The sequence below is a fragment of the Dermacentor variabilis genome, unplaced genomic scaffold (assembly GCF_050947875.1).
Source record: "Dermacentor variabilis isolate Ectoservices unplaced genomic scaffold, ASM5094787v1 scaffold_12, whole genome shotgun sequence".
Taxonomy (NCBI): Eukaryota; Metazoa; Arthropoda; class Arachnida; order Ixodida; family Ixodidae; genus Dermacentor; species Dermacentor variabilis.
In genome coordinates, this window is record NW_027460280.1 from 15,714,555 (window position 1) to 15,733,082 (window position 18,528).

General features: G+C 44.9%; 1 protein-coding gene across 9 annotated transcripts in view; it reads left to right on the forward strand.

Annotated features, from left to right (window-relative positions):
- Window positions 1–18,528, forward strand: part of LOC142566104 (WW domain-containing adapter protein with coiled-coil-like) — a 448,398-nt gene that overhangs the window by 293,310 nt on the left and 136,560 nt on the right. For all 9 annotated transcript variants that reach the window (XM_075676876.1, XM_075676877.1, XM_075676884.1 and 6 more), the window contains one exon: window positions 11,580–11,630. In XM_075676876.1, the coding sequence (XP_075532991.1) occupies window positions 11,580–11,630 (51 nt within the window). The remainder of the gene's footprint in view (window positions 1–11,579; window positions 11,631–18,528) is intronic.

Consider the following 18,528-nt stretch of genomic DNA (forward strand, 5'->3'; position numbering starts at 1 on the left):
GGGGTGGGGATTGGGGGGCTGGCCCCCTTTCCCCTTGGGTATGTGCCTGGCTGAGGCACAGGAACAGTGTGTCGCTTTATAATATCGTCAAAAATGTTGTTTCGCAACCGCGTGAGTTGTAGCGCAATTTATTCATTAAAATAAAATATTTTACACTTGTTTTTCAAATTATTTTACCTAAAGCGGCCGTAGTCAGTGCGCAGAACCCGCACTGCGGCCATTGCACAAGAAAACACCCGAGCAGTTCTGCACTCGCACGGTGCGTTCTCACGTGCGTTGTGAAGCGTTCGAGAGCATGTGTTGGTAGTGCATGCTGTCGTCACGGGTAAGTAGCAGGTTGGTTTATTGAACGTCACTATCGCCGAAGTGGATTGTTTCAGAATACGACCCCAGGTCACGAGGTGCTGCACACTGTCAATCTTTTCAGCGGTGAACCACGCCGTTCGTTTCAAAAGATGCAGGAAAAGTGCAGGGCTGGTTCACGATTTTCCTGCACCCTCTCTACTGTCGGTGCCGAGTCGCACAGCAGACGACACATGCGCCGTTAAAACCCCGCTTACGTGCGCCTGCTGTTTCTACGCAAGCACGGGTGTACTTAAGCCTCGGCAGCCGATTATCCCAGTAGTTCAGGTCTGCTCAAGCTTACGCATACCGTGTAGATTAGTCGGAAAAAACAGAACGCCTGCGCCGCGTCTGCACCTTGACATTCGTTTCTAGTGTCGCGCTGTGCCTGCACCGAAGAAATCGAGCTGCACAATTTCTGAACTTGTGAACCACCGTGAACTGGTTCGCAGTGGTGCAGGTGAATCGAACGGACCTAAAGCTTATGATTGAATATCTGCAGTACAACCACAGGCTGTATACAGTATAACCTCGTTCATACGTTTTGGGGGGAAAACGACGTGTGGAAAAGTGTACAACCGAGAAAACTTACGATCCAAAGTGACTAAAAAATTTGACACGCTCTACTGTAGTTGACACCTACGTAATGCGAATCGTTGCGCATGACACACCGACGCGCGTCGGGTTGCTGGGGCATCGGCGGCCCGAGACTATAGTGCCTAGAATATACCAGTATATTCTAGGCACTATACCGAGGCACGTTTTGTTTTTCTACCGCCTAGTATTTCAACATGGCAACGAAATCGAGTTGGTGGGCGACGCCACGAGACGTTCATTTGAGAGATCGCCAGCCGTTTGTGCGCAGGCGCGAGTAAGAGCGGGCGCGCGAGAGAAGTGGGGTCGAGTTTCTGTACGCTCGGACGCTGGCCGCCGGCGTGGTAATTTAGGTGGAGCAGCGGGCACTGACGCCCGATTTGGCAACCGCTGTGCCGGGCAGACAGTCTGCGAAGTCAGCCGTGGCGGATCATAGCTTTCTCGCGCCTTACGGCGATATACTTTGTAAATAACATCACAGATGTTTCTCTGGGAGGAGTAGTAACCGTAGTAGAGCCCGGGCAGCATATATTGAAAATCTAGAAGTCAGAGCGCCTTAGCAACCGCGGTTGAAAGCAAGTGGCTGAAAGGCCGCTGGTGACGATGACTGGCTCAGCACCAGCGTCGCAGGCGCGAGAAAGTCTCCGAAGTACCTTCAGAGGCAAAGGTGTTGCAGAAGTCGCGGTGCGCGGTAGTGCTGATCTGAGCGTCACAAGTTGGCGGTTGGACGTAATTATATTTATTCAATCGCGTTTTTTAGTAATTGTAACAACGCGTCGTTATTTCGCATTATTGGCGGCGCCTCCAGGACACCAAAGCTAGAACCCGCACTGGACCGTGGGTTGGGGCCGCGGAGGCCGAAGCGTGTAGATTGCGTTTTTTACAAGCACTGCTCCAGGAGGGCACATGTAACCGGCAAACGGAGGCCTCGGGAGAGCACCTCAGGTTATATATAATAAAGCGGGTGGCGCAGGATCTCCGGGGCACCCAAGGGGTAGCAGGGTGATCAAAGCTGGAAGCAGGGGATCAAAGCTGCGTTGGGGCCTCGGACGCCGAAGCGTGCCAGGGGGTGTTCGCATAAAAAATTGGCTGTCCGCGATAGCGGACTGCCGATCTTATACACCCCTAGCACGCGCAGGCCTCTGTTTTGCTGTTCTGCCACGGGTCGCCCTGCTTCCAACTTTGATTCCCCCGCGGTGCCCTTTGGGTGTCCTGGAGGCGCCGCCAATAATGCGAAATAATGACACGTTGTTTCAATTAGTAAAAAACACGATTGAATAAATATAGTTACGTCCAGCCGCCAACTTGCGACGCCGCACTACGCGCCCATGCCGGGGCGCCTAGGGACAAACGCATACAACACGCGCTATGCGCGCATACGGCTGGCGATCGGTCTCATGGCGACGCCGGATGTTGCCGAAGCGAAACGTGACGCTCACGGCGCCGCCTGCAGCAGTGAACGGCAGTGCGTTTGGGTTATCGCCTAATAAGTGCGTTCTGTACGCTACCAACGGCACTACGTCCCACGAGCTGTAAAAAGATAGTTGAATACGATTACGGCATTAGGTTTGGCGGCCGTAACTGCGAGTGCGGTGACCCGAGAGGAGATTTGCTGGCACCAGAATAAGAAGCTGAGTGTGTGCGCTGGCGTTTTCACGTGAGACGGGCGAGCGAGTATTGCGGTGAAGCTACCGCCGCGGGCGGCTATATGCTGTTGGCGATCGCGCGCTCGCCTCGTGCATTTTCTTGTTTACATGGGACCTAGCGGCCGGGAAACAAATCATACGATCGCATTTGGCGATGTACTAAACGTTTGTGCCGAAAAATCGTGTTTTCCGGGAAGGTGTGGACCAGTAAAAAAGTAAGTGTAACTCTATTGGGTCAGTTCTTGTGTTCGCAAACGTTGGTGCCGGGAAATCATACCTAACGGGATCGTATCAACGAGGTTCTACTCTCTTGTCTTAATTGGTCCCCCTCCCTCTTCGTGATTGCCTTGCATGCCGGTGAACCATGGCCGCATGGCACAACAGGTGATCAGAATAATTAAGACCGAAAAAGATCCTTAGTGCAATGCAATGTGTGTTTGTGCTACATCACACAGTGAGGTGAGAGCGTGATCGGAGAACTAGTGATATTCTCACATTTTGCTGCCACCTCCTCACCTGCTCTACTGACCTAGTCTTTTCTGCTCACTCTTGCCACACCAGCTCTTCCTGCACATTGGCTACAGCATGCGAGGCTTCCCCATCATCTGACTTTCAACACATGGTGAAATTTGTTTTAGCTGTTTCTTATGTTGAATTCCAATGGAGGAGTCGGAGCAATTTTTTCTGCTCATTTTAGAGCAAGTTTCTTCCTATGGCAGAGTGAGGGCGGGAGTAAGGTGTTCCAATGAGAGAGTTGGAGGGGATTCAGAGCGGGAGTCACTCCGTGGAGCAGAAAAAGATGCTCCACCAAAATCGGCGGAGTGGACCGGAACTCTGCCTGACGTATTTCCTTTACCACGTTTGTCTGCTCGGAGGCGCCACCGGTCACGACTCGCGAGGAAGCAAAAGCTGCTGCGTGTTTGGCAAGATATCCATTCCGCACTTTTAAAAAAAAACAACAGGTGAACGGCGCTGAAGAGACAAGTGACCGGTGCGGCGGTGCTGGGAGCAAGCAGTGGAAGGAAATGACAACACGCAAGGTATCCTGGGTAACTCGGTGATAGAACTTCCGCTTCCGCCATGCTCCAGCGGTGCAGGTTGTGTTCCACTTGTGGATCTGGAGGCGTTGCTCTGCGCCAGAGTTGAGTGCTCGCTCGCGGAGTCCGTCGGCCGCTCCGACTCTGCCATTGGAATTCAACATTACCTATTGCCATTCCCCTGCCAAGTCCTCTTCGTGCTGTCATGGCACATGTGCCTTTTCTAAAATAAGCAAGCTTCATTTACCACGAGGATTCCTTGCTGGTGCACATTTTAGAGTAGCAGCTGGGTAGAAAAAAGGCCACTAAACGTGAAGTGCAAGTTGTGTCTAGCGTCTCCTTTGCGCTTCTAGTTTATTAGTCATCGAATACCTACTCAGCCCACTCTAAAGTCTCGGAAAAAAGAAATAGCATTACCCTCTCCCCGTCCCCCAAATAAAGAAATGCCACTTCCTGCGTCGTAATCACTGCCTCAGAAGAAACAACTGCCCCTTTGATACATTCCACTCTTTGAGAGGCAAATATTTTTATCATGTTGGTCAAACAGACTCATTGTTTCTTTATTTTCATTTATCGATTGTTGGCAAGCACCACAGTACATATATATTTTTTCACACACACTTGTTTATTTCCCAAACAGGATAGTGAGCATTCTTGTATGCTGCACATTGTACACAATAAATTGCCCTTATATTTGGTACACACAATGTTTCATATAGATTACAATTGCACTGACACATGCTTCGGGTTATGCCTTTGTCTGGTTAAATGCTTGTGCATAGCCTACCAATCACAATGCACCTAATTCTGTAGTGGTGTACCAACTTTTGTTAGTACCATAGAGGTATACTGAGTTTAGCAGCATAGAATTCTAAAACACCAGCAGGGAATGACTTCACAAGAGATTGTGCATAATGAATAGCTTATTCTTAAAAGAATGACCTAATCTGGTAAAAGTGTCCCCACCCTGGGAACCCATGACGTCTCAAATCGAGTAGCCCGTCAACATCTACAATTCATGTCAACACCACTGTGCAGAGTTGGGAGCATAAGAGCAACATTTCTTCATGACACACTGTTCAACACCTCCTCAGCTTGTCATGGAAAGCCAGCGAAGCACATCGTATTTTCCTTCCAAATTTTGGTTAAAATACATGGTGTATGGTATGCTGCTGATGTATTGTCAAGCAAGAAAATTTATCTTTTTTTCGTATTAAAAATCGGCGTTTTTCATGAGACATAGCACAGCCACAGGGGTGGTGGGAGACAGTTTGAATTAGTTTTGTCAGAATGGTATTGGCATGAACAGGCATAATTATATCGTTGTTAGGGTATCCAAGGAAGAGTAATTATTTGAAGTATGTGACAAGAGGTGCTAGCAACCTCCAGAAAATAACTGAACAAGTTACCACACTGGTTCAGCCACATCAGTTTTTCCACCAGTTCAAGCGCATGTATTGGTCATATGTAGTGTTAGCTTTTCCTTGTATGCCCAGCATGTGGACCAGTACCAGGCAAGCATTCGTGACAATGATTCGCTAGCCAAGATCAGCAGATTTAAATATCTGCCGACGTACCTGATTGGGTCAGCTGAGACAACAATTCAGGGAATCAGCTTCGCTGAAGCAAACTATGATGTTGCTATAAAGGTTGCTATAAAGGTCTGACTGGTTCGGCTCGCGCAACCTGCTGGTTGACAACCATCTGGACCACCTACTCGCCATGCCACCTATTTGTAGTTCAGCTGATATCGGCAAGCTGCGAAATCTCTATAAGATTATTTTCTGCACGAGCACACTGGAAAGCCTTGTAATTTCCCCATATTTCCACAAGAAAGCTATCTCCACAGTCCTTCAATACTTTCCATCTGGTCATGAAACTTCCTCAAACTTTTCATATAGGGACAGAAGGTGGCGTCAAAGATGCTGGCATGAGTAGAAGGTGAACAATCTGCGGCACCAGATGGCCAGGCAACGCGATCATGCAAATCTTTCACGAGGAAAGGCCCCTCTCCCGCATTGATTTCAGCATGCTTGTAGATCACACATGCAATGGGAACATTTGGCAAAATAATTTAATGTGGGGTGCGTTTGTGTTTAAATTATACATGGCACCGTTTTATGGTTGACGTCGCCCCCTGTTAGCCTTCCTTGTGCAAATTGTTTCGTTTGGCTGTCTCTGCTTGCACTTTATCTAGTTAGTTGGATAAGCAGGTATATGTGGTCAGCTGGTTCAGTGTGTTATTAGCTAATTGGTGTTTGCTTAGTCATTATAGTTGGGTAGGTTATTAGACAATTATTTTGTTATTTCATTTAGGTAATTAGTTGGTTAGCTTTGTTAGTTTAATTCGTTTTCTTAGTTGCCTAATTTATTTAGTTTAGTTGGTATATTACTTAGTTATTAGTGTGATAATTAGTTTACTTATTACCTGTTTGCTTGGTTACTCAATAAGCTGGTTAGCTTTGGTAGTTTGAAACGCTGGTTTTTTTACGCACAATTACATAGAAGTGCGATGTGAACTTGCGCTGTTGTTGGTTTCTAAAGATTGTGCAGTCCAAGCATACAATTTGAATTAGTAACACAGTTGAACCTGGAAATGAGACAAGGGGTTGTAGTTGTTTCCAGATTGTTTGCGTTTTCTAAACAGAAACAGAGTGGCGATTTGCACGTTATGTGGACAATATTCACATGCTGATACAGGCAGTCGACCCTTACGCAATACTGAGCGTGTGCACAGAATGCCTGTGGCATCCGTTCGGTGTCTGCTCCAGTTCGTGGAAGTTTCATGACCAGATCGAAAGTATTGAAGGCCCCTGCTGTCGCTAACTTCGACAATCATCTTCGGTGATTTCTTCCACAATTGTTTTTCACTCAAGGAAAGACAATGAAAAGGTTCAAAGTTCGAGCTTATGTGATATGCCACTGGTTTCTGATACTGTGTCCGTGGACACCGCCATGGGTGTCTGCTGTATGTAAAAAAACATTTGGAGACAATTCAGAAATGCACAACGACGAACATGGCATGTCACCCTCATGTTTTAAAAATGATCATGCAGAGATAACTGGTCTTGCACAATGAAAACAGAATAATGGAGCTGTCTGCCCTGCGCCTCGGTACACATGCGTCAGGGCCACTTTATATATAAGCATTAGATACCAGCACCCCAAATAAAATCGCACTGTAGCTGCAAGGTACCAGTATGCATATCAACACATTGCAAAAGCATTTCTATGTATTAGTTGCACTAGCTGTTCCTTCCAAAGGTGTGGGCAGGGCTTTCCCTGTGCTTTTGCAGTATTTGGCCACCACTAATATCAAAACAAGTCTTTTTCACTTTCACAGCTTTTTCCCTTTCAAAAAGCCTCCTCGAGTGACTAAGGTGTGCACTGGCATAGCACAGCCGTGAATGGGCAAGCTGCTTCTGTAAGCACGAGCTATATCTGTAACATGAGAACCAAAATCTCAGACTCACCTTTGCAATGTTGGAAATCTTGTGGCTTCACAGCAGAAGATGCTCGTACATTTCCAGAAAAGCTGCCAGTGTTCCACAGATGTCGTTATGAGCTGCGCCCACAATTCTTTTCTCCGCATCAGCTCAGGACCGAGCAGGCTCAGGACCGAACACTTTCAGCAGGCATGAATGTTATTCCATGAAAGCAATTCTCGCTGGTGTTGCTATGTGTGGGGGGCCCAGATGAACATTCTTATATGACAGCATGATGAAAGAGGGAACAAGATGCCAACATGCAGGAGCAGGTGACAATCGTGTTGCCACCACTTTTTCAGGCACCTAAAATTATGAGGCTGGTAACTTTTTCATTTTCTTACATAACTTTTCCAGTGCAAATTATATTGCTATAGTAAAAAAAAAAAAAGCTTTAATATAAAAGCTTTATTTATGCTCCAGAAACATGATGGCCGTCATAACACAAATTGACACAAACTTCCAGAGCTGTCCCCACTCCTATGTGCCCTCCCCCGCATAATTTTGCGGATTGCCTATTGGTGAAAAGAAGGCGAACATTTGGAAAGGAAGATGCTTGCACGATCATGCCCCAGCACCTAGCAAGTCACGGAGAACAATGTTGCTGGTATTCAAGCGAAATTGTTTTACTGAGACCTCTTGGAAACAAAACTTTCAGCTGGACCAGTCAAAAGGTATCTGGTATACATTGGGCCAAGTTCACATAATCACTAGGATGACTTAGAAATAAAACTTGTTTCAGCTGGACCCAGTTAAGTAATCTGTTTCAAGCTAACAGGCAACTAGGCATTGACATCAACATTGGGGCCAGTTAACCTATGTATAGGACTAGCTAAGTGCTTCAGGGCAAAATAGACAAGGCTATGATTGTACTGTGACCCTTTGACTGACAGCTTGACCTGGGACCAGGCTATTTCCAGCTGATAACACTTAACATATAATTGTGAGTTGTTGGGGATTTGGCAATAACACTTCCTAATTCTTCCTAATAAAGCCAGCAGAGTTCACTGTGCGTTTCGTTCCACCGTTGCACTGTGGTTTGCCGTGGCTTGGGTGCTCAGAAAGCAGCAGGTTGCAAAAAAAAAAAAAAATCCATGTGTCAGAGCTTTAACCCTGCTTTATGTCACATATGCTACAGTATCAATTGAGCTGCGCTTAGCAGTCTACTGAGACCAATATTTACTTAACAGCTTGCATAGACCAGTCTTCTCAGTTATATGTATTAAAAGCATGTATTTGGTACGAATGCACACCATCATGGTTGCTGCAAGGTGAAGCGGGCCGGAGTAGATATCTGCATAAATTTTGGGTGCTGGGCCTGTCCCATCTGATGCCAGTGCTGTGCAAATCTCCATGTTACTTGGGTTACATTGCTGCCTCATCAGTAGTGGAGCCATGTTGAGCCTGGAACTAACTTGTTCACTCGGATTGCGAAATGCATACACGAACAGGAGAGCTAATACTCTGAAATTTCTCACATCCTGCCATTCGAGTGCTGTGCTAAAGCTCCGCTGGATAAACCTTTTCCATGCAAACTTTCACACACCCATAAACAGGAATTTAAATCATGACATTATAGTCCACCGCTTGTGACTGGTTCCACTTTGCATAAGGAACCAGTTCACCAATCACAGCTCAGACCAGTAGATCAGTCCCAACCATAACCATTGTGTGAGACCCAAATGGTACCAGTAAGCGACTGGCCCCAGCTATAACTAGCTATGTGTTTCCTTCACCATTCATACTGGAGCCAGTAGATCAAACTGGGATAAGTTGCAGCCACTGGTTCTAGTGTAAACGTTTTAACAAAAGCTTGTTTCCAGTTGTAGTTAGGACCAGTCGCAAGTGTGAGCCGCCTAATCTACCTGAAACCACATCGAAATAATTTAAGCTGGAAGCTAATTGTTGAAATGCGAGTTGGAACATTTTTGCTCGGGTATGTGAAAGCAAAGCGTCCATCACAAGTCATTGATCACAAGTCATTGACTCAATTGTCTATGCTGTGGATCTAGAAGTGTGGTATTCTCTAAGTGACCATTTAAATGCACCTTTGCCACTGCAGTGTGCTCCGTGTTTCAGTCTCTGCCTGCCGTACAGTGTCAACTGTCTTAGGTGCTCTAGCTGCGGGGATCGTATTTATGTTTATGCTGTTCGTAGACCTGTGGGCTGCACTTCCACAATGTAATGCAGTGTTCAGCTCCAAGTGCACACTCGCGCTGGCATGTTCTGTGATGTTGCAATTTGCATCAAATAGCACCCAATTTAGTGCCAACTGCGCTGAATTCAACAGCACTTTGGTTGTTCTTATAGCTGGCTTTGTTACGGGTAAGTTTATGGGTTCTTATGCACATAAAATAATATATCCTTCATTGTTCCTGTAAGTGGACGAGTCCATTTACGCTCATAGGCATTTGTGTAAGGTGGGGCTGATGGGGTCAAATAGGGTGTCGTCCAACTCTCGTGCTCCTGTCTGGGCAGCAGTTCAGCCTGATGTGCTGCCACTTACAAAGTGGCAGGGCAGTGGCAGAGGTGTTGGCTGTGGATTTACGCCAGTGATGTGCTTCCCTTGGGGCGGTTTATGATAGCAACAAGCAGACCAGACACCACACAGTTCATTCATATGTGGCGTGTTTGAGAGCACTGCAATTGCTGCACACAAGCGGGCATAGTCACATGGTTTTTTCCCCCCATATTTTGCAAACTTTTGTTATAGTATGCAGAAAAAAATATTGTGTAACAAGGAGGAAGTTCAAAGCAGCTGAATTGGATACTTTCTAGAACTCCACAACTTTCTCATTGGATGCTTCACCCTAAAGTTGATATTTGTGAAGTTGGTTAATTATCCCTTTCAGTGCTCTGATGTACTGATACATTTCCATGTTTCTGTCCTGCCGTGTTACTGACATACCTTTACGTTCTCCACACCCTCCCCTCAGATACCAAGAGTACATTTTTCACTAACCATGTCATTTTTGCTTTCTGTTCTGCGTAAGCAAAAATAAACCATTGTGTTCATTTTGTAGTATCAGCGGGGAAAAAAAAACACCACTGGGGGTGTGTCACCTCTGAAAAAAACCTGGCACTGAAAGGGTTAATCTTGACCAATTATTCAATTAAGTAGAAAACAAAAAAATAGTGTGACTTGCTCCATACAATAGCCAACAACATGCGTTGCGTCCTCAAGTACTTTGGAATATTTCAAACCTTGGCTAAAGTTAGCTGGGACTTCCTTGTATATGCCACCACCACAAACTATGTGTTGACAGAAAAAATTTCCTGTTTCTGCTCTTTTCAGTTTAATTGTAGCCTAAATTTTTCCTGACACACCTGGTGTACATTCGCTTTGCTTCAATAAAAAGTAACCCATGTGACATGTACTTTTCTTGTGCATTTTCTTGTTTAGGTTAACATAAGAAAGGAAAACTTTATGTTTGCAAAAGCCAGACTTGGTGCAACACCAGCAAAGAGCGACTTTTTCTATGCACTGTCTGCGATGTTCGAGCATGCTTGGCTACAAACTAAATACCTATATTTGCGCAGTTGCAGCTGTTAAATCTATTCACAACACATGGGAACACCCTGTTGCATGTGCCAAGGCATAGCCTCATGTCGATTCTTTTTGAGTATTGTAGTGCCATCTGTTAAACTACACCACAATCAGCAGAATGTCAGATGAGGAAAAAAAAAACCAAAATCAATGAGCTCACTATTAAAGTTCGACAAAAAAAAAAATAAAGATACAGTGAGCGAAGAAGGTAAACAAATTTCAGAAATAATTATTGAGGAATTTTCATATAAACAAGATGCCAGACAGAGTATGGCAGGTGCTGCTATTTCTAGCGTTACTTAGCCGTACCAGCTTTGTGGTGTTTGGACTGCTGCAGCCATGGAGCTGCTTTTGTTGAAAGCAGCATTTGGAGAATTATGCTCGTTTTGGAACCATGTACAGTAACTGTACTGTTTTATCATGCCTCAGTGTATGAAATGAGGTTCCTTGGCAAGTGCTCAGTGATGAGCCTAGCAGTTGAATTAATTTTTTTCATGCTCACACGGTGGCCCCCCATCAGATTTAGGCATTGCAAACGAACAACAGGGGTGTGCAGATTGCATAGTTAGGACTCTGTCTGCGAAGTGTTCCATTGATGGAAGCCACTATAGAAAACGTAACTCTTCATGGAGCTGCCAGCAGAGGGCACATATGCAGCAAGACAGTAAAGGTGGCTGCTGATTAGGCGGTTAGCTCTTTGTACCATGGCCTTGCACTGTGGTATTAAAAATATCTCGTGGTACCTGGGTGGTGCTCTGCAACTTGCCGTGTAGAATCAAAATTTCTAACAAGGCCTGGTTAAATATTCCAAGTGTGATGCATTTAGTTTGTGAGTGCCTGTCAGCTAAAAAAAAATATGTAGAAGTGTTATGTGAAAGTCTCCACGGTTAACTTTATATAAAGTTTAATCTTTTCTCCTTTTTTCCAGCATTTAGAACCATACAGCAAGCTATCCAGTTGACAAAACAGGCACAAAGTAGTGAGTATACTTTCAAGCTTACCTTCCACCATTAATTTATCAATTCAAAGTGTATATAATGGGCACAGTTTGCACACAACTGCTTTAAATGTTAGGGCTATCAACTATGCTATTCAGAATACTTGTTTCATTATCATACTTTTTGTAGTAGGTACAAAAATATGTAATCCACCAATATGTCAATCTTTTCATACTTTTGTATTTAAATTTTACTGCACATATGCAGACATTGTCTGCAGTACATACTTGACTCACATATGGTCTCGATGAAGTAGGACAGCAGCATAAATGCAAACAAATCTAAATATTAAAAAATAATAATTTCTGCGCTCACCAACAATAGTGGGTTGGCGTTGGTGGGTTTCAGACTGTGATGACTACCTTTGGGACTAGAGCATATTTAGAAACTTCCTGTGTTGTCATGGCACTTTAATACCTGAAGTATCATGTCCTAACATTTCAGTTTATAACAATATTACACCAAAAATTAGTGCCCAATGTGCACACACATCAGAAAAAAAAATGGTGCTTACACTATGTGGAGTTGGGATATGTTGTTGCAATACAACAGGCGCTAATGAGACATGGAGCAAAGGAAGACAAAGACAGGGCTTGGCACAAGCTGGTTACCATCTTCATACCTGCCAACCCTCCCGATTGTACGATCACTGTCTTATATCTATCGAAAAGTGGTCTCTTTCACGCAATAATGGTTTTTGTGAAATCGGCACTGCGAAATCTAAAGCCACATCGTAATCGTCAGCATCATCAACAACGGCCGCACTAGCATCATCAGTATCATCGACTAAGCAGCCGATTACGGTGCCTAGTAAGCCGCCCAAAGCCAGAGCCAATGTAGCTCATGCATTTCATGCAGGCCTTCCTCCATGGTGCATCTTGTTGCTGCTTCTTGTAAGGCGTTGCTGCTTGTGTGTATGATTAGTGTTGGCTAGGCCGTATGTATGCGGTTCACCGTGTAAAGTTAGTCCTCGTGTGCTTGATGTCATGGCGCTATCAAAGCCCAAGAAAAGGTATTTGCAGAAGTTTTTCCGATCTTATACTTCTGAATTTCTGTGCTTTTTGACATCAAGAAAAGTAGAACATTATGCATTTTGTACAACGTGTGGATGCGACGTCAGCACACGGTGGCAAAGGCGATTTAAAACTGCATGTTTCCACAGCGCACCGCTGAGCAGCAAGACAACATAGTGAATCTTTTCTGGAACAACTGCGACGACAGTGTCATACGTGTGGAGTGCCTGTTTACGGGTTTCCTTGTCGAACACAACCTACCCCTTGGTGTCAGTGACCACGTTGGGCCTCTTCTATGGAAAATGTTTCCAAAATGTGATGAGGCGAAGTGTTATGGATGGCGACGCAACTCTGAAACGCAACTCTGAAGAATGCAGAGGTGGCCCACCTGAAATTTATTTCACAGGCATCGCTCTCGCATCTTCGTCTTTTTATTCAGAGTTTCCCTCAGCTGCTGCCCTGAGATTCCAATGAATCTGCTGAAGACGCTTTAGATACTCTCGAAGCTGAGTTTGCCACACTACAGGCGTACAGTCTTCAAGAGAACATTCTGAATGAAGAAAGGTGGGATGTGCTGTGGTCTATGGTTGGAAAAAGGAAAAACACTGATGGAAAACATGTTTCACCGAGTTGCTAAGGTGATGCTCAGTTTACTTGTGATACCGCATAGCAAGGCAGAGTGTGAGAGGATTTTAGCACGGCACGAAAAATTAGGACTGAATTCCGCTCATCAATATGCAACACAACCCTCCAACACCTGCTGCAAGTGAAGGGCCGTCAGTCTGGACCATGTTTTGAGCAAAGCTACTCGGGACAAATTTTTGAAGTGAGCAAAGCCTGCTGCTGCAAGGTCCCTGCAAAAAGTCTCATTGAACACCGCCTGAAAGTTTGACCCCCCCCCCCCCCATTGGCGCAAATAAAAAGTCTCCCGATTTTTTTTATCTCGCCAGGTTGGCAGGCATTCACCTTAGTCTCTGGCTGTGCTGCTCTTGTAAATACAATGTAAATAGTACCTTTTGTGTGTTGTCTTTCTACATGTAGCTTTTTGGTGGAGGTTTGCAATCCACATCCTTGCCACATAGCTCCGCAGCGGTCACTACATCAAGCTCACTACCATGCTTCCCGGAGATGAGACCCCATCACTGTCAGCTGCGACCCATCAGGCTGCTCCACTCGTGACGCTTACCCCGCTCGCGACCCTGGTCCGTTCTCAGACTTGGACGGCACTGTTGTCGAAGAGTGGATCAACCTCTATGAACGCGTCAGCATTAACAACAGGTGGGACCGGAGGATCATGCTCGCTAACGTCGTTTTTTTTTTTATCTGATTGGCACCTCAATTAGGCCACAGGATGACCTCAACCACTGCAGAAATATAGTTGCCATAAGGGGACACCCCGAAAGTGGACGAAGCTCTATGATGCAAAATCATTATTGCAAATGATGTATTTTTTTGTGTGAGAGACACCAGTATTATGACTTGGACCTAGACATAGTACAGCTACGCGGCATTGCTCAGCAAAACAGTCACTCTGTTATGTTCCAATGAGTACCTGGTCACTGTGGCTTAGCAGGCGACAAGCTAGTCGATGCTGGATCAAGAGCAGCTCTTACTGAAACCATCAAAGTGCACATCCTATATTAACGAACGGATGCAAACTTTTTGCTTACTTCGCTCATGCGACATTGCACAATACATTATTGGGCCCAACCAGACCCGTGTGGTACCAAACCCACGAAAATGACTTAACAAGATGGGACATTTTCAAAGAAGAATTCCACAAACTGTTCAGCGACCCCTTCGGGCACACGGTCATAGAAAAAAAGGCCCTTGCGACGCGTGCTCAGAATCCCACTGAGCCCTACCTCTTATACATACAAGACATCTTGGCTTTTTGCCGCAAAGCTGACGACAAGATGTCTTACACAAAGTGGCCCACATGAAGTGTATCGCAGGTGATGCCTTCAACTTGCTGGTTTTCGGCAACATTTCAGCTATTGACGCCATTATCAAAGAATGTCACCCCTTCGAACAAGCTAAGAGCTGTCGCATTACTCCCCACATCGTGCGCCTGCCCAATACTGCTGCTACGTCAACTTGTGAGGACCATTCCCGCCAGCCAGTCCCATGTGACAACGTAACACGCGCCATTCGTTGTGAGCTCGAGGCCGCTTATTCACCATCCTACTCCGTGCCGCCCACCGATCCATTACCAGCCACAATTGCTGTAATCCACGATTGTTGTAACTTGCTGTTGTCCGTCAAGAATTTGAAAACGTGAATCTCGACTCCATGTGCTCGTTGACCCACGCACTTAGCGTGCAGCAATTCTCTCGCAGCCCTCCTCTCACCAGACAGTCCTTTCCCACCACGTCCAGCAGCCCGTCTGAATGGCACAATTCTGACGACAAGCCCATGTGTTTCCGTTGCTGCCGCATTGGCCACACCACTCATCATTGCCGCAACCGATGGCCAACTCCATCTCCAACATTCAAAAGTGCCTATTTCCGCAACTCTGCACCTGCTACTCCTTATGCTTCCCGCCACGATCATACTGCCGTTGACGCCCCCGCTCCAAATTTTCGCTACGGCCAATTGCCGTCACCTTGATGTCGTCAGTCTCCTTCACCCCAGCCCCATCACTTCTCGTCCTCGTTCATGCCCCTCCACACCCAGCTGGAAAACTAGGAACTGCAGCTTCTGGAGGTGAAGCTGCAATGTCGGCCTTGCCCTCAAATCTTCTGCTTACTTTGCTTATGAACCATAACTTTCTTGAGGTTGACATTGAAGGCATTCCTGTCACTGTGCTGATCGACACAGGTGCACACCTCTCCATTATGAGCGCTGCCTTCTGACGACGAAATAAAGAGCTCCTTACTCCTGCAACCTCATGCGTTGTCCGCGTTGCGGATGACAGTACTCTTCCTGTCATCAGTATGTATAGCACGTGTAAGCATCACCAGCCACCACACTGCCGTCCTTTTTATACCATGATTGTTCATTGCCCGCACGACCTCATTCTCAGCCTCGATTTTCTCGCAGCGTATTTGGCTCTTATTGACTGCTTCGCCACCACCCTCCGCCTCGAACTGCCTATTCTTTTGGATGCTTGTGGTACAAACCCCAGCCACTTAAGTCCCACCAGCTTTAGTCGACTGCCACCTGAATCATTATGATATATTGAACTGTCGTCTTCCCCGCCTGTTCCTGATGGAGAGCATTTCATCATTTTGTTGCCCGACATTCCACTGCAGTATGATGTCACCGTACCTTACACATTTCTGACTATCATGGCCAACCAGACTTGCATTACTGTCTTCAATTTCGGTCGAACCAAGCAAATTTGCCTCGCCCAACTTGAGCCTTTATATAACCATCACGTGGCAGCTTTCTCACTCGACGCTTCATCTCAGCCTACCAGGTTTCCAAAGGCTGCTTCTTGTGCTGATCCCAAGCTTCCGAGAATGACATCAACGGATCTTTTACCTGCACAAGCTGAAGACCTCTACCGTGTTTTGTCTTCCCACAGGGATGTTTTCGACTTTGACAATCGCCCCTTAGGCCAGTCGCTTGCTGTCAAGCATCGTATTAATACTGGCGATGCTGCTCTTTTTCACTGTAGACCATATCGCGTATCTCTATTAGAACACCAGGTAATTCAAACAGAGGTTAACAAGGTGCTCAATAAAAATATAATTGAGCCTTCTTCGAGTTCGTAGGCATTACCAATAGTGTTGCTTAAGAAGAAGGACGGAACATGGTGCTTCTGTGTGGATTACCGCCATCTGAATAAAGTGACTAAGAAAGACGTGTACCTGCTGTCGCGAGTCGACGATGCCCTTGACGATGCCCTATATGGTGCGAGCTAGTTATACTCTGTTGAACTTCAATCCGGATAGTACTGGCAGATCGCCATCGACGATATGGATAGAGAAAAGACCACATTTATAACACCCAACGGTCTTTTCCAGTTCAGAGTTATGCCCTTTGGCTTATGTAATGTGACGGCCACTATTGAGCATATGATGGACTCCTTGCTTCAGGGTTTCAAATGATCCACATGCCTATGCTACCTCGACAACATTATTGGGTGATTCCATGAGAGATAAAACATGCATGTCCGCTTGATTTTTTCTTTTTTTGTCATGTACGAATATTCAGACAGCGCGAAACCAAATATTTATTCCCGAAAAGCCTTCCCAGAGGCCAAAAAAAAATATTTGAAGGGGGCACCTTGGGCGTCCTCCTACTTTTTTATTGCTTATCACAATATTTTCTGATTTTACGACTGAATTAAATGCAAACTAAAAGCATTGTGTAGAAAACCTTTTCTGCTAATTTTAATACGCTTCACAGTAAATTAGGTCCATGCTTTTTTTATGCTGTCTGCAAAGGAGAAAAATGTAAAAAAAAATTCTAAACATGGCCCAAATCAGAAAAAAATTTGTAACTTTGATGCATTTTGGCATGTTTTCTATTTCAGACAAACTTGGAAAAACATAGAGCATTCTCGTTGCAACATTCAAGCAAAATATTATCTTCCTATGTGAAAACGAGAAGAAAAATAGTTAAAAAAAGAAAACTCATCTTCAAGAAATAAGAGAAAAACTCCGGTTCCAATTTTTGAAAAAATTTTGCATGGAAGTCTATTTAAGTTGGGCAAAACGTGGATGCGATAATATGTTTCCTCATTTTCGTTGTTCATATCTGAGAAACCTGTGAAGCGTTCCTTCAAGGACTACTCACGCGCAAATGATGCAGCCATAATATAATAGAACATATGGAAACATGCCTCACCGACTTCAACGACAGTGATGTGATAGCACTTTGGCGCGGTTTTAAAAACGTGTCAGTTCTATATTGATAAATTTGTGCCTGATAAATACAAACTAGTCCTCGAACAAACACCATGGATGACACGTGAAATTATCCACATGACCCGCAAGATAAAAAGTTTAAAGAAAACATGATTACAGCTTGATCGAGTTCCCTGAAAAGTTCTGGAATTACTTGAGCAAAAACAGAAGCCAGTAGCACAAATCTGCATCAATGGATCATTCATTACCTATCACAGGGATATTGTGAGTCGTTTCAGTTATTATTTCCATATTGTATTTTTTAATTCTGGCATTAGTTCATTGAAGGACAAAACGTCTCACCCATCCGAAGCAAATTTTATTTCATACACTGGCTTAGTTTCGATGCTAGTTAACTTAAAAAGTAGATCTTCATGTGGCCCTGACAGCCTTCCAAACATTTTTTTGAAACGCTATGCTGAAACTATTGCAAGGTTCCTTCTTACTATATATCGGGCTTCGTTACTTGCTGGAAAATTACTGGATGACTGGAAGATAGCCAGAGTTGTACACGTATTCAAGGAGGGCGACTGTTCATTGTTAGAAAATTACCGTCCAATATCATTGACATCCTCATGGTTGTAAAGTAATTCAAGATATTGTTCCCAATCAGATTAACGAATTTCTAGATAAACATTCAATACTGTCTAATTTTCAACATGGGTATAGAAAAAGCTATTTAACAGTTGCACAGCTTGTCACCGTAATTCATTCACTCGCATCATGCCTTGATAAAAATGGTCAAATTGATGCCGTATTTCTTGATTTTGGCAATGCCTTCGATACAGTTCCACATGACAAACTAATACTAAAACTTAGACATCTTGAGCTCCCAGAAATATTGATCGCATGGATAACAAACTGTCTAACAAATCGCCGCCAGTTTATGGCAATTATTAAGCAACAGTTTGGCTGTCTTCCGGTCAACTCAGGTGTTCCTCGAGGAAGTGTCCTAGGACCATTGCTCTTTTTACTTTACATAAATGATATTACTACTTCAATCCATTCCA